The sequence below is a fragment of the Amphibalanus amphitrite genome, unplaced genomic scaffold, assembly GCF_019059575.1.
Source record: "Amphibalanus amphitrite isolate SeventyFive unplaced genomic scaffold, NRLGWU_Aamphi_draft 000001F_arrow, whole genome shotgun sequence".
Taxonomy (NCBI): domain Eukaryota; kingdom Metazoa; phylum Arthropoda; class Thecostraca; order Balanomorpha; family Balanidae; genus Amphibalanus; species Amphibalanus amphitrite.
The window spans coordinates 2306238-2331061 of NW_024881499.1; the positions used below are offsets into that span (position 1 = coordinate 2306238).

General features: G+C 50.5%; 2 protein-coding genes across 8 annotated transcripts in view; one reads left to right on the forward strand and one right to left on the reverse strand.

The window, feature by feature from the left end:
• Window positions 1-6449: 6449 nt before the first annotated feature.
• Window positions 6450-17411, forward strand: LOC122389251 (atherin-like). Its single transcript, XM_043381153.1, has 4 exons — window positions 6450-6756; window positions 14819-15977; window positions 16218-16417; window positions 16751-17411. Exons 2-4 carry the CDS (start codon window positions 14853-14855, stop codon window positions 16878-16880), a joined length of 1455 nt encoding a protein of 484 aa, XP_043237088.1. The 5' UTR covers window positions 6450-6756; window positions 14819-14852; the 3' UTR covers window positions 16881-17411.
• Window positions 17311-24824, reverse strand: part of LOC122389332 (NAD kinase-like) — a 66558-nt gene continuing 59044 nt past the window's right edge. For 4 of the 7 annotated variants that reach the window (XM_043381772.1, XM_043381698.1, XM_043381540.1 and 1 more), the window contains 3 exons: window positions 24343-24500; window positions 20291-20373; window positions 17311-19610 (listed from right to left, as the gene is read on the reverse strand). In XM_043381772.1, coding sequence (XP_043237707.1) covers window positions 19424-19610; window positions 20291-20373; window positions 24343-24500 — 428 coding nt within the window. In that variant the 3' untranslated portion in view covers window positions 17311-19423. The remainder of the gene's footprint in view (window positions 19611-20290; window positions 20374-24342; window positions 24501-24824) is intronic. The other 3 variants (XM_043381273.1, XM_043381353.1, XM_043381449.1) reach the window with 1 other exon arrangement.

A 24824-nucleotide genomic window follows, 5' to 3' on the forward strand; every position in this document is an offset into this window, starting at 1 on the left:
TTTGTAAAAGGCTGCCAATGCACCCTGACCACGGGACGGTCGTGCATTGTGCCACACTGGCCACTGCATCGTCCCAGCCCGAGCCGCGACTGCAGTGCGGCCGGCCCTTTGACCGGCAAAGGCGACCTCTGGTGGACCTGCTCCGGTGTCCGCTCCCTCAGAGGACCGCTGGCCGAAAATACCCGGCCCGGTCCGGCGCCCGTGACCTCGGCAGAGACCAGCTCTGCATCACATGACACTGGCCGAGACGGGCCGCCACGGCCGCGCCAAGAATCTGACGCGAAAACTCTCCGCTCCATGGCCGGGGAAGGGTCAGAGCAGGGTGGGGGGGGGGGGGGGGTGGAGGTCAACTGCAATTAAGTGGGGTGGACGTGTCCCGGCAAGTTAAACAAACATATTATGGAGAACTATGCGCGACTTTCCATGCCGTTGTTTTATTGCATGTTTTATGAACGCAATGTTTATATTTTCCTCAGAATGGAGCTTAAATTATAACGCCTATCCTTCAGTTCTCACTCATGTTTATCTTGCTAATGAAAGTAACTTCTTACCTTGATTGCTAATCAAATCAATAATATTTTTATTAATCATGGAATTGACTACCGAACAGATGATATATGCTTATGATTCATGTTCAAAGCTAACCGAACAGAAAACTCATGTGCAATGTCCATGTTTGCACTCGAGATAGAGACCATTCATCAGCCCTATGATAAGTGCAATCTTAACGCCGGAAATTCTGCAGACATGACTATATCAGTTGTAGCTCCCGGCTGTCCGTCGGCTTCCCATGGCGCCTAGCTCGCCCGATACCCACATATGGTCAGCGGTCCTTAAATGGTCATTGGTCACGGCCCGTGCCATGTCACAGCTGGGCTCATGATTATCAGCTAGTGATACTACATGGTGTCTAAACATTCACGAAGCGGTAATCGTCCTTCAGCTGCGATGAACAGTGGCCGGCATCTCGGTGTCTGATAACCGGTGACCAATGACCGGTGACCAAAGACTGGTGACCAATTACCGGTGACTACTGACCAGTGACCGGAACCCTCAGTCCGGTGACCGATGATCGTCAGACCGGTAACAAATAACCAGTGACCAATGACCGACAGCCTCGGTGACCTATGACCGGTATCCTCAGCCCCGTTGACCGGTATAACTCAGCCCCGGTAGCCGGTAACTGACAGCCCCGGTGGCCGGTAACTGACAGCCCCGGTGGCCGGTAACTGACAGCCCCGGTGGCCGGTAACTGACAGCCCCGGTGGCCGGTAACTGACAGCCCCAGTGGCCGGTAACTGACAGCCCCGGTGGCCGGTAACTGACAGCCCCAGTGGCCGGTAACTGACAGCCCCGGTGGCCGGTAACTGACAGCCCCAGTGGCCGGTAACTGACAGCCCCAGTGGCCGGTGACCGTCAGCCGGGTGGCCGGTGACCGTCAGTCCCAGTGACCGGTAACTGACAGCCGGGTGACCGCTAACTGACAGCCCCGGTAGCCGGTGACCGTCAGCCCCAGTGACCGGTAACTGACAGCCCCGGTAGCCGGTGACCGTCAGTCCCAGTGGCCGGTAACTGACAGCCCCGGTGGCCGGTAACTGACAGCCCCAGTGGCCGGTAACTGACAGCCCCGGTGGCCGGTAACTGACAGCCCCGGTGATCGGTAACCGTCAGTCGGGTGACCGCGGTGACGCCCGGCCGCTATCTGTTCACTGACGCACCTATCGAGTCTGTGGGCACAGCACCGCCGGCCAGCGACACCGCCCCGATACCGACACACGATAAAAATAACCGCCTGTCGCCACACGGCCCACCTAATCGATCACTGCCCACAAAACTCAGTTGACCGACACTGCTGATCGGAAATGAACAGCTCTGCCGACCCCCTGAACACATAAGTAGAGATCACTGTACATGTGCCGGTTTTTGCCTTTGAACTCTGCACTTGAAAACCAGCCTGCGGTCAAAATTTTTAGATGCTTTAGAATCATCTCTTAAAGACCTTTCGTTTGATACCGCTTCTGTTTCCGTAACTCCCTAATTTACGGGGTTAGACGGGGGAGGGGCGAAAAATGTCAACCCCGCCGGGCTGCGGTGGTTGGGAAATATCCTCCTGGTCAGGCCGGGTTAAAGGGACTATCCCACCTTTAACATGGGGTTTGAGTTGAGATAGCCAAGTTTGCGGCGAGGTTCAGAATCCACTATCTATCTAGGTTGCAAACCCCGCGGCCTCTTGGTGTTGAAGAAATTCGTTCCCTTCATTTGAAAATGGGCCTTGCGCAAGGCCCTATCTTCAACATGGAGCGACCGTTAGTGTGACGTCACCTCGTTTAGTCATTCTGATTTAAATGGGTTTGTTCGTTGAAAAATCGCTTAAAACTTGGTCTGAACTTTGTTGTGGTGCCTACAGAGTAAAAAGAATCAGCTTTATGACAGTAATGTGGCCTGGGGAGGGATATAATTTTGGGCTGTGACGTCACATATTTGAAAGTTTGTGTTTGGAATATGGGAAGCCTAAGATGTTTAATGAAAAATAAATGCCAGAACCGTGTTCCTGGTCATCCAATCTATAAAGTCGGGCACAATTTAACTGGTTTTAACAACATTTTAGAAGGTGGGATAGTTCCTTTAACCCGCGCCCCACTGGGGTCTGCGTATAACACGCCCTACTGGGGGGGGGGGGGGGGGGGCTATTCATAGCCCCCCTCCTAACTCCGAAACTACTGGGCCGATCGTCAAAATTCAAACGGCGTCTGATAGCCCCAGAAAACTGTCGAGCGAAACCTAATTTCATTGACCTCGTGGTCACCGATGACGTCACAGGTCAGGTCAAAGTAAAAATTATTAGCATTTTGGCTTCTTCACGTTTTGGGCTCTGGCCGCCGTCTTACTAGTCAGATCAGGCTCATTTTTGGTTCACACACTCGTGAACAGATGCTTTAGATACTCTGAGGGTACCAAACTTGTACTTTGATTTTCAGGTCAAGGTCAGGTCATCACAGGTCACGGAAATATTATATCATCCGTCGGTCACGTGACACATGTTTTATGGTCCATTTAGGCCAAACATTTCGAATTTAATGTCGTCTGTGTCATTCGAGGTCATTTTGAGTCAAATTTAGCTTAGGTCAGGTCACTTTCAGGTCAAAAAAGGTCAAATTTTGAAGTTAAAATTTTTCAACAAAAAAGGTGTCTATTGGATGCAGTTTGAGCTCAGGAACACGATGGTGCTATTTATATTGGCGTACGATGTCAAATTCGTGCTGAAAAATTAATTTGAAAAATTAATAATTGTTAATTTTTTGCAATAATGCGTATAACTTGGCCATTTTTGAAGATATTTAGCTAAAACTTGCTAGAGTTAGTCATAATAATGCGTTCTATCACATATATTCCGGTTTTTTCGAAAAGTCAAAAAAAATTTGAAAAAATGTAAAAATATAAATTTTGAATTTTATTATATAAAATTTTCGAAATTTTCAAAATTCCGAAAATTCGAGATAGCGGTTTGATAGCGCAGTCTATTCTGAGTCCTTTCCTGCAAAGAAATTGGATCTAGCTTAAAAACTGAGCTCTTGGGAGCGATTGCCGTGGTTCAATGTTTTGCGTCGAAATCGGCCGAACATGACGTCTCTCTGACGTCATTTCCGGCCGACCTATGGTAGATACGAAGTTCAAATTTTGACACAAGGTGTCAAATTGATGCAGCCGAAGGTATTGAAAGTTTGGCGTCGATACGTCAAGCGGTTTGGAAGTTATTGCAGAAAAACGGGAGGGGGGGCTATAAATAGCCCCCCCTCCCCCAGTTGGGCGCGGGTTAACCAACGCCCTGCTGGGGGTTCTGGATTTCCATTCCCTGCTGGAAGGGAGGGGGGGGGGGTGTTTGAACACACTCCCCCCTCCGATTCGGCTCCTGGGCCACGTATACGTGAGCCACGTACGTCGCTAGGTAGGCGGCATTCGAAAGAGCGTCCAACATAAGGACGAAAGCACTTCAGTCATCTTCAAGTCCGGTCACAGGTCAGGTCACAAGAGGTCATCAAAGGTAAATTGCTGCCTATATTAACATCTTAGAAATAGAAGCACATAACTTCGGGAACCAATAGAGCTACAGCGCCGTGGAAAAGCCCATTGGCTAACCATTTTAACCTTCTTTATGGAGTGTGTCCTCAGATTTGACCTCAGGTCAACACTCAACACCTAACCTCCAGAGGGCAAAAACTATGAAACAGTAACAAAAAAAAAATATTCAGTACTTATCGGTCAACAGAGTCACGACATAACTTTTGTCAGCATCGTGTTCCTCTCGCCGAGACGCGTCGAAGGAACTATAAGTTGACATTGAAAGCTCAACTTGAAAAGTTGACATCAGTCCAATGTCATGACCTGACCGGGAAAGGTCAAGTTTGCAAATCAGTCGATCCGTATCGTCGATCCGAACACGTCTAAGGCGTTTTCATCGCCCTAGTATGCGTCTAGCAGAAGTTATTAGCGAAACATTGTTAAAAATGTTATAGATAGACTATTTTTATAGATTATATAAAAATTGTTATAGATAGATATCTTTTATACATATATTTCGTGACTTGCGAGTTGCGATGACCTCAGGTCCATAACGAGGGGTCACGGGTGTGCCATTTTCCGGTTCAGTGTGTCATGTTCACTGGTAATTCGGTGTTTGAAAGTGTTTAGAATGACGGTCGTTGAAACGAGGCGCCTTTCAATTTTCTCCCATTGCCTTATAATGGAGAGGTCGCAAAATTGACCTGACCTTAGGTCACCGATATCAGATTTCCGAGACACACATTTTGTACATATTGTTGCTCCTATCAATTGCTGAAATTTGCAAAGCGATCACTCACTCTGTGTAGCTATGGCAATCATTGCAACTTTTTAGGTGAGGTCACACGTGGCCTGGTGACCTGACCTTGAGTGACCTTGGTTTGAAATTTGAACAGCATGTGTGGAAAAGATGTGTGATGAGTTTTGCCAAAAATGGCGGCGCTCCGTGCCGCTGTTCTTAACCCTCGCCCTGGCAGGGGGGGGGGGGGTCGATGCGACCCCACCCCTAAGGTTTTTCGAAGATAGCGTAAAAACGGCGGCGCGCAGCGCCACCAAATTTGGCACAGCCTATGGGGCAACCTTTTTACATATTACCTGAAAATTTCAGGTCCGGGTGACCTTGGGTCAGGTCACCAGGTCAGAAAAACCGGTACAAGGTCATGGTCAAATTTCAATTTTCTTTTTGCACCTGTCCAACTCACAGTTTTCGACTGATTTCCTTCAAACTTTCAGGATGTGCTAAGTTCACCGAGTTGTATAACATATATTCCGTTTTTTTTGAGGTCACTGACCTGAGGTCAGTTAGAGGTCATTACGTCGTAATGTTAAGCCTATGGGAAAATACTAAATTCGGAAAATACTGGAGATATCCGCTTCGTTCTATCACTTTTGTGCTTTGAAACCACAGTAATTAACAGCAGGTCGCTTGGTGCTTCTTTGTTTGGTGTACTTGTCCATGGGTCAGGTCAAATGAGGTCAACTGAGGTCAAATGACGTTTTTACCAATAACTTGGCACATAATGACGCTAGAGCTTAAAAAATGGTATCACTGTGTTCCTCGTGATCAGCCGAATCGAATGATATGCGATATGATGCAATTTGGCTAACTTGAACTTAATTTATTAATTTAAGTTTACTTAAAATTTAAGAAAAAACTTTAAGTACACTTAAGCAAGCTAAAAAGTATATCATTCGACGCGCCTTGACGTGCTGAGTTTACTGGTGCTTTTTTTTGCTCTATCTTAATTAGATCAAAAGTTATAAGCGAAAAACTTTTGACCTGTTTTTAGCGAAATTTTTACATTTATACCCCCCAAAACCCCCCTAAATATTGACCTAGAGCAACCAAATTTGCACAGGGGCGAGAACTCCAGGGGGCCCACCTACCTACCAAATTTGGTGTTTCTAGGTGCCATAGGAGCCAATCGCGAGGGGGGGGGGTCGCATCGACCCCCCCCCCGCCAGGCCGTGTTATGAAAAATGCCCTGCCAGGGCGAGGGTTAAGATATTCGCGAAAAACCGCAGGAGAGGGTGTTCAAGCCCCCCCCCCCCTCCCCCCAGCGGGGTGCGGGTTAAAGCCCACTTATTTCAAGACGATTCGAACGTTAAAAAGGTTTTGATACAGATAAGACAACGTCCCTACTAACCATGAGCAAACATCTGATACGGGTTGATATCACGGCGTATGAATCCCATAACCGTGAGCAGGCGGTGTCCCGATGTGCCTGGTCACGCCAGCCGTGTCACGGAGCCTGGTCAGAGCATGACATGACTCGACTCAGTGTGCCCGGGCACGACCCCTGAACTGCACGACTGGCCGTGACCGCGCGCCTCCCCCGGCGGGTGCCTGGGCGCGCCCCTGCGCCGTGTCGGAGCGGCGCTATCAGCCCGGACCCACCGGTATACACGGGCAGTCCGTGTCAGAGGCGAGTCCGGGCACCGCACCCACACACACCCGGTCACAGGTCACCTCAGCACCGCAGGGCTGCTACACAGGACATACACTGCACAGATACACCGGCTCACACACAGCACCGAAATACATACACGGACACGACGGAGCAAGGGTTCATTTCGCAGTGTGTGAAGTTGATAATCTTTGGCATAATTGGAAGATTTTAGTGCTCATTTGCTCTGTCTCATGGATTGATTTCCTCCTTGGAATGTTCCCGCTTAGATCGTCTCCGCGAGTTTGAGGTAAGAATTCAAGAAGAATTACACCATATTCGTTTGTTCTCATGTGAACTATGAGGTTGAATGATTTTTTTGGCAATGTTGATATGATTTTTGCATAAATGTGTTTCAGTATTTCATCTTTTTAGTTATTTTTCAAACATAGAATAAGCTCATGTTTTCAAAGTCTAACTAAGCAGCCAACATCGAAAAAAAAAACGTGAAGCAAACGTTTGCACGTGCGCGGACGGAGTCTGAGCCAACCCAGAACAGTAGAGCGAGCGCATCACTGCCCATTGGAGACTCGGAAACAGTACCATAGCGAAAAGTGGGCAGACAATATTCTAGGCTCGCAAAAACGTCTATCCCGGACTCCGGAGGATTATCATAGGTTATCTGATCAAGCCTTCGTTTCCTGAACTTTTCGTTTCGACTGAAATCGATCAGCATCCTTCAACAAACGGCACCGTAGCTCATACAAATGTCTACCTGTATTTTATATCTAAAATATCTAATGCTCAATGTCGTGCAAAGTTTCGAAGGAAGTAAAAAGGCCCGTCAAATTTAGCTTCCCAACTCCAAAGGGTTCACAATAACATACATCGTACTGTGACCGAAACAGTGGGACGACCACCCAAGCATCATGTCATGGGATGCGGTGGTTTTCATTTACGATGTGATTCAACTAGAAATTTCAATTTTTATTTACGATGCTGCTGCTTTACTATCTGATTGAATTGTTCCGTCATATTTCGCTGCTTCCATCGTTTACAGCATGGTTGGTGCCGTTAACCCAATGTCGGGAAAAGTTGTTTTAAGCTCCCCTCCCCCACGGCAAACTGCCTGATGTCTCAAATAATGGGCCTTGCAAGGCCATTTGATGATAACTATGTCAGGGCAGACATCGGACAGAGGCTACCACCGATTGGGGGGGGGGGGGGACACCAGCGTGCGGCAGACCCCCCAAGAGTCGAACCTCAAAGCACTAGCCAATAACCCCCCAAAAGTTTTCAGGGGGATGTAACTCCAAGGACTTTTCATTTTCTAGCAGCCACCGCTAACCACAATTTTTGGACAGACATTTTTGGACAGTTTTGAAGAAAGACTACGAGAGAATGCTGATGATAAAAAGACCGGTTGGTTAAGTTGTCGACTTAATTTCTTCTCTCAATCCTCGTCGGACCTAGTTTTTCATACGCCCGGCTGAAGAGGGGGGGGGGGGGTAAGATCCCCCTCTTCGTTTCGCCTAGAGCCAGAGCTTCGCAGAAAAAAAACGAGCGTGTGCGCCGTTACGAGGCACAGCAATTGATACCCGATTTTGAGGTCTCAGGTTAATCGGTGACAACTAAAGTCAGGTCAAGCGCCCCAAGGCGTGTTTGGTTTTTGGTGAATAAATTCCCCCAAAATGGTCGCAGAGCCGCGATTTTGGCAGCATCGTTTTGTCTAGCCCGCGCCCCAGTGGCGGTCTCAGCCAACTTCGCCCTAGTGGGTGGCATGTGTTACCACCCACCTCTAACTCAAAAACTAAGAGGGCTAGAAAGACGCGGTAAAAAGCAATCGATAGCTCTCGATGTGTAGTGTGTACGTTTGAAAGTATTTCAGTCATTTTTCATCTTAGAGCAATATCAGGGTCACCAGAAGTCATCAAAGGTCAAAATTTGCGAATTGTCATTATATTTTTCAGAAAACATGCCATTATCTCAGGAATTATGATAGGTAGAAAAACGTTTGGAAAAGCAATCGATAGCTTTTGAACTCTTCTTTTCATAAGGTCATTATCAAAAATGACCTCAGGTCAACGGTTTAGCCTCCAGAGGGCAAAAACTCCAAAAATAGCTGTTTTTACGAAAAGTGTTTTTCGACAATAACTTTTGACTGAAAACAGCCACGACATTTCTATTGCCAGAATCGTGTTCCTCTCGCCGAGACGCGTCGAATGAACTATAATTTGACCTTGAAAGGTCAACTTGAAAATTTGATCTCAGGTCAAGGTCATGACCTGACCGGAAAAGGTCATGTTACATATCAGTCGATGCGTCTCGGCAAGACAAACAAAATGAGGCCATCCCCAGCGTTCTATCTCTTTCCAATCGAGAGTTATTGGCAAAAATCTGTTTGTAGCCTCAAATGACCTCGGATGACCTTTCTAGAGGCTATCAGCAAAAAAGACACCTTGGTCGTCACGAATGGTCCAAATCATTTTGATTCTGAAATATTTGGACTGCTCCTATCCGTACACACGGATCTAGAGGCATTTTCATTTTTCTCCATTGACTTATAATGGAAAGGTCACGCCACTGACCTGACCTTAGGTCACGGATATAAAAAAATCCGAGATAAACAAATTATAGGCGCCCATAACATCATGCAATCCACCAAGTTTAAAACCTCTGACAAACACTGCAGGCTGGGCATGATTGCAAACTTTTTTAGGCTTGGTCAGTTAACTTGACCTGGTGACCTGACCTGACATGACCTGGGGTCAAAACTTTCACACATTGTCCAAAATTGATGTACAAAAAGGTACTGCAAGCGGCGCGGCGCTACGTGCCGCGGTTTTTATTCACACGTAAAAAACGCGATAGGAAGGTAGCATAAGCCCCCCCCCCTCCCCACTGGGGCGAAGGCTAGCTCAGGCGAATTGAATTGTATACTTTTTGTTCGGGTGAGGTTAATTTAAAGTGTTGACCTCGGGTCAAGGTCAGATAAATAGGCCCAGTAATAGGTTAAGTAGAAATCTCAGGTCAGACCACTCAGGTCACGAAATTAGTCGAAAAAGGTCAGATCGCATATCGTTCGATTTGGCTGGTCTTCCCAAGTCCATCGGTGGCTTTCCCGACTCGCTAGCTTAATTTGATCGGGAGTTATTGACGAAAAACTCATATGACCTTAGTCACATCATTGCAAAAATTCACAAATTGAAGCATCGACCCTTGCAATGATTGCACGAAATCACGATTCCGTGTGCTTGAAATAGTTTTAGATCATACCCGGCACCAAAATAACAGTTTCCAACATTCCTCATAGACTTATAATGGTGAGGTCAGGTGACCGACCTGACCACAGGTCACAGGTGACCCTTAGGAAACATCCGAGATATACAAGTTGCGGGACTCTGGAGAATACGAGGTCCTGTAAGTTTAATCTCCCTGTGAAGGCTCCTCCGGCACTGAGAGCATTACGAAGTTGCGACATTTTAGGGCCGTGCAAAGGTTCACTTATGGTCAGTGATTTGATCTGACCTGAAAATGCTGTTGTAATTGTAAGATCTGGCTTGAATCAAAGGTCAGATATGCCAAGTTTCACCTCTCTATCCCCGGCGTGTTCCGTGCTATCGAGAAATAAAACTATGGTGAGGGCTGCACTCGCACCATCCCTCGGCTGGCGAGCGTTAGATAAAATAAATAAATAAATAAATAAATAAATAAAAGTAATTAAACGAGAGAAAATGAGACACGTTCGCCACTTGTATATAAAAATCGATCGATATTTCAGCACCCAGATGGCCGAGTAAGGGCGGGGCTTGCGGCCAATATCGCTCACACTGCAGTCTGCCCACTATCGGGTACTTCTCTCGAGGCCGTGATAGTATTAATCCGTTCAGTCAGAGCCCATCAATACCAAGGCCGCCGGTCGATCCTTCACAGACTAGCCTCTATCTCAATCTCAATGGTGTCGGTGATTGTTCGGACTTATATCCGGCAGCTTCTGACATGAGCCGTCAGCTGATACACGGGGTACACGGGGGCTGAACCGGGTGGGCGGCGGCGGGCGGCGGTACTGCACCGATGGTCGTCACTGCACGTCGCACCGGTGACTCACTGCACTCTGCTCAAAGCACAGTGCACAAACTGGGTGGGAGAGAGATGGTTTCCGGGTATACATCTACTATGGTTTGCCTTCTACCTCTCTATCACTTATGCGTTCCGAACAATCGCAAGAGGACCGTCGAAGGGCGAGAGTGATAACCCTCTCGCCGGCCGGAGAGGTCTAATGCTTCACGAATCCTCTTTCTCCTACATATGTAAGCAACTAACTAGTACATATATACATGCACACAGGCACAGACTGCTGTGCCTCTATCTCAATCTCTGTGGGGGAATTCAGGAGTAGGGGAGAGTGGGGTGGGTTGTATCAGTTTTTACTCCGAGACCCATAACCTCGTAACTATCCGTGATAAACTCATTATTTCCATACTTCCCTTGATATTTCCCTTCCTTGATTCTTCTGCTTTTTTGTGCAAAGTAACTTTTCCGCTACCTCTACCAGTTTTTCTTCTACGGTCTGCCGAATAGAACAATGTTTTTGATACAACTTGCCCCATGGCTTGGGTGAGTTGTATCACATGGTGGGGTAAATTGTATCACTATTTCACGTTTCAGGGAGTGTGCTTGCTACTGGTTTTGAACATAACAGCAACATTAAATGGGGTTAATACAATGTATAGGTATGCTCAAAGGCTTCACTTTATTAGACCAAACTTAGGTCAATGCAATCCGAACGAAACATCAACAGACTAGACGCAAAAGTGGCCCGTGAAGAGCAAAGAAGCCAACACATTGTGCCGAAATGGAACGAGCATTGACTAGCTACCTACAAACGCGAGCCAGGGCTTAGCTTTCGCGATCAAAAGCAACATACCCATACACGGGCGTAGGAACGTCATGAAAAGTGGGTGGACCACCCTGTCAAGGGGCCTCCTTTTCCAGGGGGCCTCCAATTTTCAGGGGCCTCCAACTTTTGCCTCGTCCTGCTGGCTGCTTTCAAGTATGACCTCCAAATCTAGATTCTGAGATCGGGCAGATGTACCCAGGGGCGTAACCGCTTAAGCGAACAGTGCGGAAAGTCCGCACCATTTTTAAAACTTATTCCCCTCCGATTTTTTTTAGAATCTATTTGCCGCAAACGGTGCATGACCCCTGAAAACCCTTACACAAATGTCTTCCTCGTTTCCCAGGTGCCCCCATTAGCTTCATAGGCGCCCTCTTTGGCATATAAGCGCCCTATGTATAGTCATCAGAGACATTCCTATATGTCCCACAGTCGCCCCGTTGTCGCATACAATGTGCACTTACCATAGGCGTCTCTCTTTTATGGACACTTGAAGGCGCCTCTCTTTGCCATGCCGGCGCCCCTGTTTCTTATGAATACACCCCCATGGCATTGATCAATTGCAGTCTGCAGCCCTCTATTGCATGTGGACGCCCATATATGTAGGCCTCAGAGGCGCCCCTCTTTCGCATTGAGGGGCTTCATAGGCGCCCCTCTATTGCACGTAGGTGCCCTACTGTTTCCGAACCGCTCCCCTTTGGCATGCAGACGCCCATCTTTCGTACGGAGGAGCCGCTGTGGTTCTTAGATTCGGCATGGTGCTCCCAGACGCAGATGGGGCTCTCGGAGTCGACAGTGTGGGACCTTCAGTCGCTGATGGGTGCCCGCCAGATGTGGACCCTCGGAGATGCCGGTATGGGGCCCTCAGAGATGCCGGTATGTGGCCCTTAGAGACACCGGTGTGGAACCCTCAGATACTTCAGTGTGAAGCCCTTACAATTGCTGGTGTGGAGCTATGAATGCGCTGGCTTAAATCCCTCAGAGGCCGGCACATGGACATTAGAGCTCAGTGAGAGCTTGTGTGGTGCCTTCAGTGGCCTTGTGGAGCCGTTAGACATCAAGATGGTGCTCTCAGGAGCCGGTGAGTCCTCAGAGTCACCGGTGTGGGGCCTTCAGAGCTCCGAGATACTGGTGTGGGGCCCTCAGAGGTGTCGGTGTGGGTCCTTCAGATGTACCTATAGAGCCTTGAGATGCACAGGTGTGGTGGCCCACAGAGGCGCCGGTGTGGGGCCCCCAGAGCCACCGATATAGGGCCCTAAGAGACACTACATAGTATGACCCTCAAAGGCGCCGCTGTGTGGCGCTCATAAACACTGGTGTGGAGCCATCACAGGCGGGTGGAACCGTTAGAGGCCGGAAAGGGCCCTTAGATGCCTACAAGGAGCCTTTAGAAGCCGGCGTGGCACCCTTATGGGGATAAGCGTGTCCTACTTAGGAGCCCTTGAGGTGCTCTCATGAGCTCTGTGGGGCCCTACCGAGCCGAAATATGGCCACGGCCAGTTGCCGCCGCATGGCTCTTCGGACTATCATTCTCAGGGGCCTCATCTGCCTAGTTTGAATAGAAGGGCCTCTCAGACCATCAGTCTCATGGGCCTCCTCTGGCTAGTATAAATAGAAGGGCCTGTTAGACCATGGCAATCCTAGGGGCCTTCTCTGGTTAGTATAAAATAATAGACGAGTCTCTCAGACCATTAATCTCAGGGGGCTCCTGTGGACAGCATAAATAAAAGGGCCTCTCAGACCATCAGTCTCGGGGGCCTCCCTAAAAAAGTGTAAATGTGGATAGAGGGGCCCCTCAGATTCATTAGGAGTGGACCTCTCTGACTATCAGTCTCAGGGGCCTCTTGTGGCCAGTATGAATATAAGAGCCTCTCAGACCATCGGTCTCAGGGGCCTCTTCTGACTAGTGTGGATAGAGGGCCCTCCCAAGCCACCGGTTTCAGGGGCCTCCAGTGGCCAGTTATATGAACAGAAGGGCCTCACAGCCATCAGCCTCGGGGGCCTCTTCTGACTGGTGTGAATATGAGGGCCTCTCATACCATCAGTCTCAGGGGCCTCCTCTGTCTAGTGTGAATATAAGGGCTTCCCAGGCCATCAGTCTCAGGGGACTCCTCTGACTGGTGCCGGATTGAGGGACCTCCCAGACCGAAAGTTTTGGGGGTCTCCTGTGGCCAGTATGAATAGAAGGGCCTCTCAGTCCATCAGTCTCATGGGCCTCTTCTGCCTGGTGTGATTATAAGGGCCTCTCAGGTCATCAGTCTCAGGGGCCTCCTCTGACTACAGTGTAGATGGATAAGCCTCCCAGACCATCAGTCTCAGGGGCCTCTTCTGACTAGTGAGGATAGAGGGGCCTCCTCTGACTAGTGAGGGTAGGGGGCCTCGGCTAGACCGCCAGTGTCAGGGGCCTATTCTGACTAGTGTGGATGGAGGGGCCTCCCAGACCGCCAGTGTCAGGGGCCTCCCCAGACCAGTGTGGATATTGGGACCTCCTCAGATCCACTAGGGCCTCTCAGGCCATCAGTTTCAGGGACAAGTATGAACAGAGGGCCTCCTTGGATCCATCACGGCCCCTTGGAGTCCGTGCGTGGGGATTCGACGAACTTATTTTTACCGAGTTTGTTTATTCTGGAAGGTGACGACGTCCTCTCAAATCGAGACGAGGGGCCTCTAGTAAAAAGTGGGTGGGCCAAAACACATGGTTGGCCCCCCCACCTCGAAAAGTGGGTGGGCACTTGCCCACCTGGCCCCCCCCTGTTCCTACGCCTATGTACCCATACATACATACATACATACATACATGTTACAACTTACCCCACCCGGCTCTGATACAACATGTACCTAGCCGCCATCTTGGAAAAACATCCCCGTGCTAAAAAAAACAGCGGACAGCTGGAGAAATCCGTTTTCACTCACGCAGCCTTAGAACCTACCCTCACCACCGCTACGGAGATCTTTCAAATTCGTGCACATCTAAATGCCTAAAACACATTTTCTTGCAACTTATTTTTTAGAATGACATTAAAAAAAAAACATAAAATCAGCTCTCACCTCGAGACGCGTCCACTCAGCCACAAGACAGAACAGGGAAAGATGGCGCCCGGAAAACCTCGTCGGCTGGTCGTGTCGCGAGCGCCATCCATTGGATAAGTTTGGCACAATTCGCCCTGATACAACTTGGACATGATACAACTCTCCCCGCTCTCCCCTATGACCTTTATGCGAAAATTGTATCTCGAAAGATTCGATTGGGGTTCAAATAATGTGTTGTGGCCCTATAACGTTCAACAACTATTTAAACAGCGCCCACCACAGACGCTCGACAACATTTGCTGACAGTTGATCAAAAAAGAAATACCGTTTTTATTCCACCGGTCCATCCATCTACTCAACAATGTCCATGAAGAATCCCCCCCCCCTAAAAACGGACGATTCGCCTCTTTCTTCATTCCTCACTGAACCAGCTGACTGGTTTCAGGTGACTGGCGAGCGGCGCTGCCCGCCCTGACGATATGGCCGACACGGAGCCCGCCATCGAGCTGGTGGAGCTCAGCCATGAGGACACCGAGCCGCCCCTATTCACCGCCGTGACCTCAGCAGCGGACTCCGGAGGAACCCCTCAGCTGACCGGGAGCCGGGACCAGTCAGCGGCCCCGGAAGCTCCCATGGAAGATGGAGAGAGTCCCGAATCTCCGGTGGAGAGGTCGGGGGAGGGGACGGAGGAGTCGCCGGTCCCCTCTGACAGTCCGTACCGCTCGGCGGTCACCCAGACCGAGCCGCCGCCGGACGGCGTGGACGGCGCGGACGGAGTGTTCCCGGTGCGCCGCGCCGTCTCCGACTGGGCGCTCACAGACCGCAGCCGGCGCACCGCGCACATCCGCTCCGAGCGGATCCGGCGCACCGCCCAGCTGTTCGAGGACTTGGTCCAGGCGCAGGAGGAGCGGGAGACGCTGCTGACGGCCCGGCGCCGCGGCCTCCGCGGCCCTGTGGCTCCCGCGCGCGCCGTGTCGGCCCCGCCGCCGCCGGAGCGGGAGGTGCTGCTGGTGCTGCTGCCCAGCCCGCCGGCGCCGCCGCCCAGCCGTCAGGTGGACGCCATCCTGGCGCACGGCAGCGGGCCGGGAGCCGACAGTGACGCCGAGGGCGACGAGTGGGACGAGAACGCCCTCTGGGAGAAGGTGCGCGCCAAAATCGCCGCCAGACGGAGCAAGTTCCGCCGGCTCGAGTCGGGCCAGGACGAGCCGCAGCTGAGGAAGCCGGCCCCGGCCAATGAGAGTCCGCGCCGTCTCTCTACCGAGAGGACCAGCTGGCTGACGAACGGCAAACCGGCCGCATCACCGCCGACCGCACCAGAGGTGGCGGCCCCCAAACAGGCACCGGCCCCGTCCAGCCGGCAGGGGGCGGGGCGAGGACCCACCGCGCCGAAGCCGCAACAGCGGGCGGCGGCGCCGAGACAGCAGAACGCGGCGGGACTGGCCAGCCAGAGAGCCGCAGAGCCGTCTCAGGAGGCGCCGCCGAAACAGCCGGTGGCGGCGAGACGGCAGCTGAAGGCGGCCGCGGGAGGCACGCAGAACGGCCACGCCACTGATGCGACGAGGAGCTCCTTTGAAAAATACATCGAACAGCGGGAGGAGCAGGAGGTAAGGTAGAATTGTCTAGCTAGGTGGTTAACCCGCTGAGCTTTTTTAATTGCCGCCTTTTATCCTAACATAAAAAGAAGACGTCCACATTTCCAACACAGGTTATAAATTACTGCCGAACTACCGCTCTTATAAATTGACGTCATACTCGTGTCCCATAGTCTCTGCTCCACACAGCGTTCCCCTGATGACCGGTCAGCGCGGTACATCGCCCCTCTGATGACCGGCTCACTGCTACAGGTTCTGCGCAGTCTGGGCAGCGCGGTGCTAGCCAAACAGCGGCTCTCCGCCAAGGAGAAGGCTCGCCAGCAGCTGCTCAACGACAGGGCCGAGGCCGAGCGACGGCAGAGGAAGGCCGAAAACCAGCGCACCGACGCCCAGGGCCGGCTGCAGAAGACCAAGGGCAAGCTAACACGGGACAGCGCCTTCGAGAGGAAGGGGTGAGTAGATGCGAGTGGCGTAAGTACAAGAGGCACCGGCGGGTTCATGAATGTATAGTTTTGAGTGTAGTCAGCTTGGGGAAGGGGTAAGGCGGAGAAGCGAAGATACCTAAAAGTAAATCGTCTACGAATATCACACTGCTGAATACCTCTTACCCACCTTACAGGAAAACGGGAAATGATTGAAAATAAATCAGATCAGACAGTGGTTATCATTGGACACAGTATGAATACAAGCATAACTGCAGTTAGGAAAGCATAACTGTTATGCGTTTTCCAATGACGTGCGCCCTCCCCGACCCCGTCCCGCTGAAACCGTCGCCTTCTCTTCAGGCTGGAGACCCTGATATCGCGCCTGGATGGCACCATTCGCGAGGAGACGCGCAAGATCAGCAAGCTCACCACGCAGGTCGCCGACGTCGACGCGGAGATTGAGGAGCTGCGCCGCCGTGCTGCCGCCTAGCGGGAGTCGACGGAACTACGGCGGGGGCTGGGACGCAGCCTGAGAGCTATAACGGATGAACTTACGAGCTAGCTGCTTTTCAGAAATATTTATGGTTGCGAGCGATGTGCGTATGCTTGGCTGCAAAGCGCGCCATGGATTGGTACATCCACTGCGAGCTTCCTAGCAGCTTTGATTCCACAGTCATATCGAACGTAGTCGGACGCAAATGACGGTACGCTTGTGATGATTAGGTTACACATTCCGGTTTAAGAGGGTTTACGCTTTTGTTGTGTCCATGATAGTGTCTGTCGGTTTTATTTTATCCACCGATCTTACGCTCACGATCAGACTTGTGCAGTTCAGGTCAATATATACTTATCGCTCCTGCAATCAAGCTCGGGATTCAACCACCCCGATACCGTGCCTCATGCCAGTAAAACCAGTCGTGTTTCGGCCACTGTGTATTGTACCTGGTCTCGTCGCCGAAATCCCAGACCACGACCAATGGACGCTCGCCGTGAAATATATATATATACTCTGTGCCTAAAACACACTATCCGGTAAATATCGTCGCGCGTCACACCGCTAAAACACGTGTCGTTATCAGGCCGGGCTGAGTGAGCTCTGCCGCAGTGCCGTGAACAGAGGACAGGCCGGACTGAGTGAGCTCTGCCGCAGTGCCGTGGGCAGAGGACAGGCATGACTGAGTGAGCCCTGTCGCAGTGCCGTGGGCAGAGGGCAGGCCAGACTGAGTGAGCCCTGCCGCAGTGCCGTGAACAGAGGGTAGGTCGGACTGAGTGAGCTCCGCCGCAGTGCCGTGGGCAGAGGACAGAGGGCAGGTTGATCGGAGCCCGTCAGCAGATGTGTCGGTCACTTGGCCCGGTACATCGCCGGCTACCGAGGATCGCCAACAGTAGGGTAGAGCCATGCCTGGGCGACACGACACAGGAGTATAAGGTTGTGTGCTTTACAAAGGAGATGGGAAAAGTTACTTAGGAAGGACATGGCGCAGGACGGTGAGATACGAACAGGTCAGGGGGAGTATTTCGCGAGGGAGTATGAGACCGACACTGGGTTACAGGGCAGCAGTGATACACGGTGTAAAAGGAGCCTGACGACCACTGGACGAGAGAGATACTCCCCCGTAAAGAGTGGAAGCAAACCACAGTGGGAAGAGGACAAACGGATGGACTGAGGACAGGATGCAGCCTAGAAGAGTAACGGGGTACCACCAGATAATCAGACAGATAAAACCCGCGAACGAGGGATTGAGGGGGGATCCCGACACCGGCGACTCCTGAGCCGAGAAGGCCGTAATATGTTCGATGACTATCGCAAAGACAGAGCACCAGAGGGAAAATACGAAGACGCAGACACAGATTGCACCAAAACAGGCGACCGTGAACACCTGACAGACCGAATAGAAACGGTGACAATGTTCTGATCTAACATGACAGTCCGCCGGTTCCGACAGACGTGAAGAGCACTGGTTAGACATTTGGCCTGCTTCAGCTCGACATGTAATCATCACACTATCTAAAACACCGCACGGCGTCGCTTATTTCATAGCCGGATCTACGAGCATGACCTCATACGAAGGAAGACGAGAAAAGAAGGCCCTCACGTGTTCAGCGCTCACGACAGCGTATAAAGAAAGTCGACAAAGTTCAACACCCCATTGTGCTAGTCAGCCATACGGGCAACTTCGAAACACACTACGAACGCACCTACGGATATGAAATACTCGTACAAAGTTCTCTACCAAAACCCCAAGGCAGCGCAGAAGTATAGTCTCCTGGTGTTCCACGCAAAAAGTGGACCTAGTGCCTAACTTGGTCGGTTTCACATCACACATATCCTACAGATATACACTCACATGCAGGACGCACATGATCTCAGTTACTCTCACCCTCACACACCTCTGAACCATCCGTCGCCATCCATTCCCGTGCGCTCATTCTAACTCGACCTTCACACGGATAAACTCAGTGTGTTCGGCCGGCCGGACACGGGATCAGTCCACCCGTCAGCGCTCCGTCACCTGCTGTCAGCTGCGGCCGCTGACCGCCCGCCGCGCCTGTCACAGACAGACACCTGGAGCCTGGATATCCGGGCTGGGGCCGGCCCCGACCCGCCCGCCGCTCCCCGTGGCCCAGCCACCCCGTGTACGGAGGTCCAGCAGCCCCCGTACCGCCCGGACCGGCCCGGGTCGACCGGTGGGTGAGGGGTTCAGCTGCGGTACGGTGATGTACGTCAAAGAATGGTCAATCCTGAGGACAGCACTGCCAGTGACGGCAAACCTGGTCCCTGCGCCAGACCGGCTGGCTTATGTCGATGTAACCCACAGCTACGGAACTAGCGGATCGCAGCAGTTCGAGAGTCCCGACCGGTAGCCCTGGATCTCATGGATCCCACTGGTTCCTGAGGGGACAGTTTTTGGACCCACCTCTCCCGTCCACCACCGATACTGGCTGGGCCGGCCGACTGCGCATGATCTCAGACCCACCACCCACCCCTCCGTGCCCTCCCCTCCCGTCCCCTCCCGTCCCGTCCCGCCAGACCTAGTCGGACGTCTCCTCCATCTTGTGCGGCGCCACGAAGCCGTCAGCGATGTCGGCCGGGTCGAACTGCCGCTGCTTTTTCCGATCGTTCCAGCGCAGACACTCGTCCAGCGACTCGAACCAGTCGGCGATCTGGTCGCTGGCGCAGATGGACGGTATCGGGTAGATAGAGGTGGTCACGCGCAGGCTGCCGGCGGAGATACAGACAGTTAGTACTCGGTACTGGGGCCAGTGGTAGATAGAGGTGGTCACACGCAGGCTGCCGGCGGAAAAAGGTAGTTAAAACTCAGTACTCGAGTCAGCGGCAGATAGAGGTGGTCACACGCAGGCTGCCGGGAAATATGTGCAGACCAGCTAATACTCATTCGCAGTCAACGGGGAGTAGGGGTGGACAAACAAGCAACTGCATATTAAAGCAAACCATCAGAAGCACATCTTTCTACACTCCAAATATCGAAACCATCCTGAAATGCATATCTACTCCATAGTCAACAAACGAACAATACCTACCATGCATGCCGGCCTATTCCCAACACCTTGTTCATTATCCTTTCCCGTGCGTAACGACATAAAATTTTCTCTCCTTCCCCTTGCTATCGTCACATTCAGTTCACGTCCCATCCCATTCCCGAGACCTCATCCTAAAGACCAGATATCCCCGTTGCTGTCCCCTCCACCACCACAGGAGTAAAAAGGCATCCTCAGTACTGTCCTCACCTGTCTCCGTGTTTGAGCCCCTGCCGGCTGCGATAGAAGGCTACGACACCCGGCTGTGTTTCTGCTGTCCCCTCTCTACCTCCACCGGCACAACACCGGGTGGCACCACTGCTGTCCCACTCCACCACACGGGTAACACAGTGTCCTCACCTGTCTCCGTGTTTAAGCTCCTGCCGGCTGCGGCCGTCAAACGACACCCAGGCCGTGTTTCTGCTGTCCGGGGACACGGCAATCTGAGAGACGAAATGGAGGAGTGGTCAGAAGGCACAGTGCGGGGACACGATAATCTGTGAGACAAAAAAAGAAGAGATATTCAATACTGTCCTGCGACACGGCTATCTAAGAGACACACAGAGGGGAATGTTAAACACCGTCCGAGAACACAGCAATCTGAGAGGCAAAAGGGGTAGAAGAAAAGGGTTAGGAGGCCTTCCCCGTGCCCACAATGCCACCAGTAACTGGTACGCTCCGAAACGATGGTGTTAACATCTCCGCAATTAATATCAACTCCATCACTGCCAACGAAAGGCTACAGGAGCTTCAAAGCTACGTTGACATTAACGATATTAGCATACTAGCACTATCTGAAACAAAACTTGACACCACTATACATTCCAGTCTTTACTCTCTGAAAGGTTTTCATGCACCATTACTAAAAAACAGGACAAGGAAGGGAGGAGGAGTTGCAGTATATGTCAGAGACACACTACCTTTTTCGCAAATATCACATCTTGAGTGTGAGCTCTTTGAAACCCTATGGGTGAAAATCAAATTCCATAAAACGACGCTGCTGCTCTGCTCAGTTTATCTTCCACCGAACACCGCTAGCGACCGACAATCTCAATTCCTAGATTACTTGTCTGACTGTGTCCTTGAAGCTAAACAGCATAGTCCCGATCTTCTGGTCCTCGTTGGCGATTTTAATGCTGGAAACTGCTGGCTGCCTAGTAAGGCACCCAACCACTCCCCCATCACCACTTTCGAAAACAAACTGAAAAATATCACTGAAGCGTCAAACTTAACTCAAATTATTAACACAGCAACCCGCGTACAAGGGGACACCCACAACTTAAGAGATTTGATTTTTGTAGACCGAACCGAACTAATTAAATCTTCAGGAGTTTTACCGGCTTTCTCAAACATCGACCATTTCCCTCTACTTATTTCTTTGTCCCTTCAGAAAATCGACGCAGACCGACATGTAACAACAACCCGCTGGGACTACTCAAATACCAACGTTGACGGTTTCATTAATACACTGAGAAACATAGACTGGAGCGCCATAACAAATGCCGACACCGACGATGCAATTGAAATGTTAACAGAAGCCATCTTGCACACTGCAGTAGCTCACATACCAAAGAAAACCGTAAAGATCCGCAATCACAAACCGTGGCTAACAGCAGAGCTGAGGCGCGAAATGCGTAAACGAGACCGGTTATTCAAGCTTGCTCAACGTCACAACTCAGAAAGAGATTGGTCGATCTGGCGATCTCAGCGCAACCTTGTAACCAGCCTTAATAGAAAACTCAAAAATGAAACCATTCAACACAAAGTACATCTACTTGTCACTAGTAAGAAAACCCCTTACAAATACCACAAAATCCTGAAAAGCGTCACGGGGTTCAAGCAAAACTCCATTATGGCTCCTCTGATTGTCGAAAATGATCTTGTAAGTGACGACCACCGCAAGGCCGAGGCCCTCAATTCGTACTTTTGCTCCCAGACAGAAATAAACATTACAGACAAACACTTACAGCTCGTACGCGAATACAAATCTTCATATAACAGCACTCAGCGCACCTTTCAGTTTTCTCCCGTTACACCTCGAGATGTTTTGAAGACCATCAATGGGCTGGATTCGTCTAAAGCCACCGGCTCCGACGGCGTACCGGCGAAACTAATCAAAATGTCAGCGGCTTACATTGCTGAGCCTCTATCCAGAATTTTAAACAAATCAGTCCAAAAAGGCAGGTACCCAACTCAGTGGAAGAAAGCCACAGTTAAACCAATTTTTAAAGGGAAGGGCTCCCCATCTGAGGCTGCATCATATCGACCAATAAGCTTACTGCCGTGTCTATCGAAAATATTCGAAAAACTTATGTTCGCTCAGATATATGAGCATATTCACAGTCATTCGCTCTTAACACAAAAACAAAGTGGTTATCGCCCTGGTCACAACACAGAGCTCCAACTTGCTTATCTAACTCACAGGTTATATAGAGCCATAGACTCGGGTGAGGATTACACAATCATTTACCTGGATATATCAAGATATTTCGAAAAGATTTGGCATGAGGGGCTGCTAGCAAAATGTGATAAAGAATTTGGTATAAGAGGTGCACAACTTGATTGGCTAAACTCTTATCTAAGTGACAGGAGACAAGTAGTCCAGCTAGGCCAAACTACGTCCACCCAGCGTGAGTTATCCGCAGGAGTGCCACAGGGATCCATCCTAGGCCCACTGCTGGCCATAATGTATCTAAATGGGCTCAGTAGCGTTACCAACAATGAAATGCTATTTTTTGCGGATGACAGCTCCTTACATGCCAGTCACAATGTTAATAATTTTCATGAAGTTGAAAAATCACTGCAAATCGACTTAAATCGCATCAAACGCTATGGAGACGACTGGATAATAACATTTAATGCTACAAAAACAGTCCAACAAACGCTTAGTAACAAAAAAACACACATTCCAAGCCTGGAATTTGGCGGTTCACCAATTCCCATTCGCGATTCCCACAAACATCTTGGAGTAACAATCTCAACTGATCTAAGATTCAAGTCTCACGTCAACAACATCCTATCAAAATTTTACCGCACGATGAGTCCTCTCTTCCCAATAGCATCTCTACTTCCACGACAAATCTTACTTCAAATCTATCAAATGTATGTCCAGCCCCATCTCGAATACTGCGACTCAATATTTGATTGCCATCTGACAGCATTTGACAAGTCCCGACTAGAGAAAGCACAGAACAGGGCGGCACGCCTTATCACTGACACACCTCGAAGGACGTCTACAGCGGGCCTCCGGAAAGAGCTGGGCTGGACCTCACTAGTAGACAGACGTCGGGCCCACAAAGTGCAACTCTATCACAAGATAGCATTAGATGATCGTGTTCCGGACTTTATAAAAGACATCATACCCAAAACGAGAAACCTAGAGATAGAGAGAAATCTGCGATGCACACAGTCCACTCAACGCACCATCCCAGCAGTCCGCTCAGCTTCCTACGCGAGATCTATCATCCCAACAACAACAAGAATCTGGAACGAACTACCCAACGACTTACGAGCCGAACACAGCCAAAAATTCTTCAAAGAGAGGCTGTATGCATATGCCGGTATAAACATGTCACCTAGCTCCTACCTAAGCACAGGTTCCAAAATTGGAAACCGGCTTCACACCCGACTCAGGCTTAATTCATCAGATCTTAAAGACCACAGATTCAAATTAGGGAAAAGTGATTCAGCCAAGTGCAGATGTGGTGCTGCTACAGAAAACAACGAGCATTTCCTCCTCATCTGTCCACTCTTTCGCACAGAACGAGAAGAACTGTTCGAAAGGTTAACTGAAATTCTCAGTGAGAACTTTCAAAACATTCCTCGGAAAAAGAAAATAGAAACACTACTAAATGGGCCTTCGCGAGTTATGAAGGTTACCCGCCATGACACCGCCATGGCCGTCCAGAGCTATATACTCAAAACGCGGAGATTTGCCTGCTAGAACTAGGAGCAGCACTTCCATTTCGGAATACAGAGCAATGGCGCGAGTAGGGGCGGGGACAGGCGCTTCGGCCAAGGCAGGGTCGACTTCGCTATGTTAATATTGACATTTTGATTAAGATCAGTAGTGATTAGTAGTGTTCGATTAGAAGTGTTATTGTCTGCTTTCTACGTGTTTCGAGCGGCGTCTCGTTTTAAGCGCCATAGCGCTTCTACGCCAATCGTAATGTTTCGACAAGTGTGAATATGGATGCTCAAATAAATCATCTCTCATCTCATCTCATCTCACTGTCCGGCGACGCCGCAATCCGAGAGGCAAATAAAAGGAGCGAAAAAAAGGAGTTCTCTCTCCTCTGACCACCCCTACACTGACCTCTCTCCGGCACTACCCTCTGCCCTCCCATACATTGACCTCCTCTCCTATATACTGACCACTGAGCCCCCCATGTTCACCCCTCCCCCATACTGACCTTGAGCTCGACGCCGGCGGGCACGACGATCGGTCGGAAGGAGAGCGAGTGCGGACAGATGGGCGTCACCATGATGGCCGGCACGCTCGGGTGGATCATACTGGCCCCGGCCGCCACCGCGTACGCCGTGCTGCCAGTGGGCGTGCTGACGATCAGACCTGGCGGTACAGGTGGCGAGCGGTCAGAGCTGACCGTATAGGCGGGGAACAGTTAGAGCAGGCCGAGGGGGGGGGGGGGGCAGGGCCGGTCAGAGACAACAGATCACACGGAAAACGGGACCCGTAAGAGCCAACGGATTACATTTCATGGTGTGAATGGTTCATCATTCTATGAAAGCAATACATCTGATAAATGCATCTTAGCGACTAGCGAGCGGAATTTTCCCCGAAATTTATCCCTTTATACTCTCCTAGCTGAAAATATTTTCCTTGCCACTATACCAGTGATTAGGAGATGTGACGAAAATCAACAGACGCTCAAAG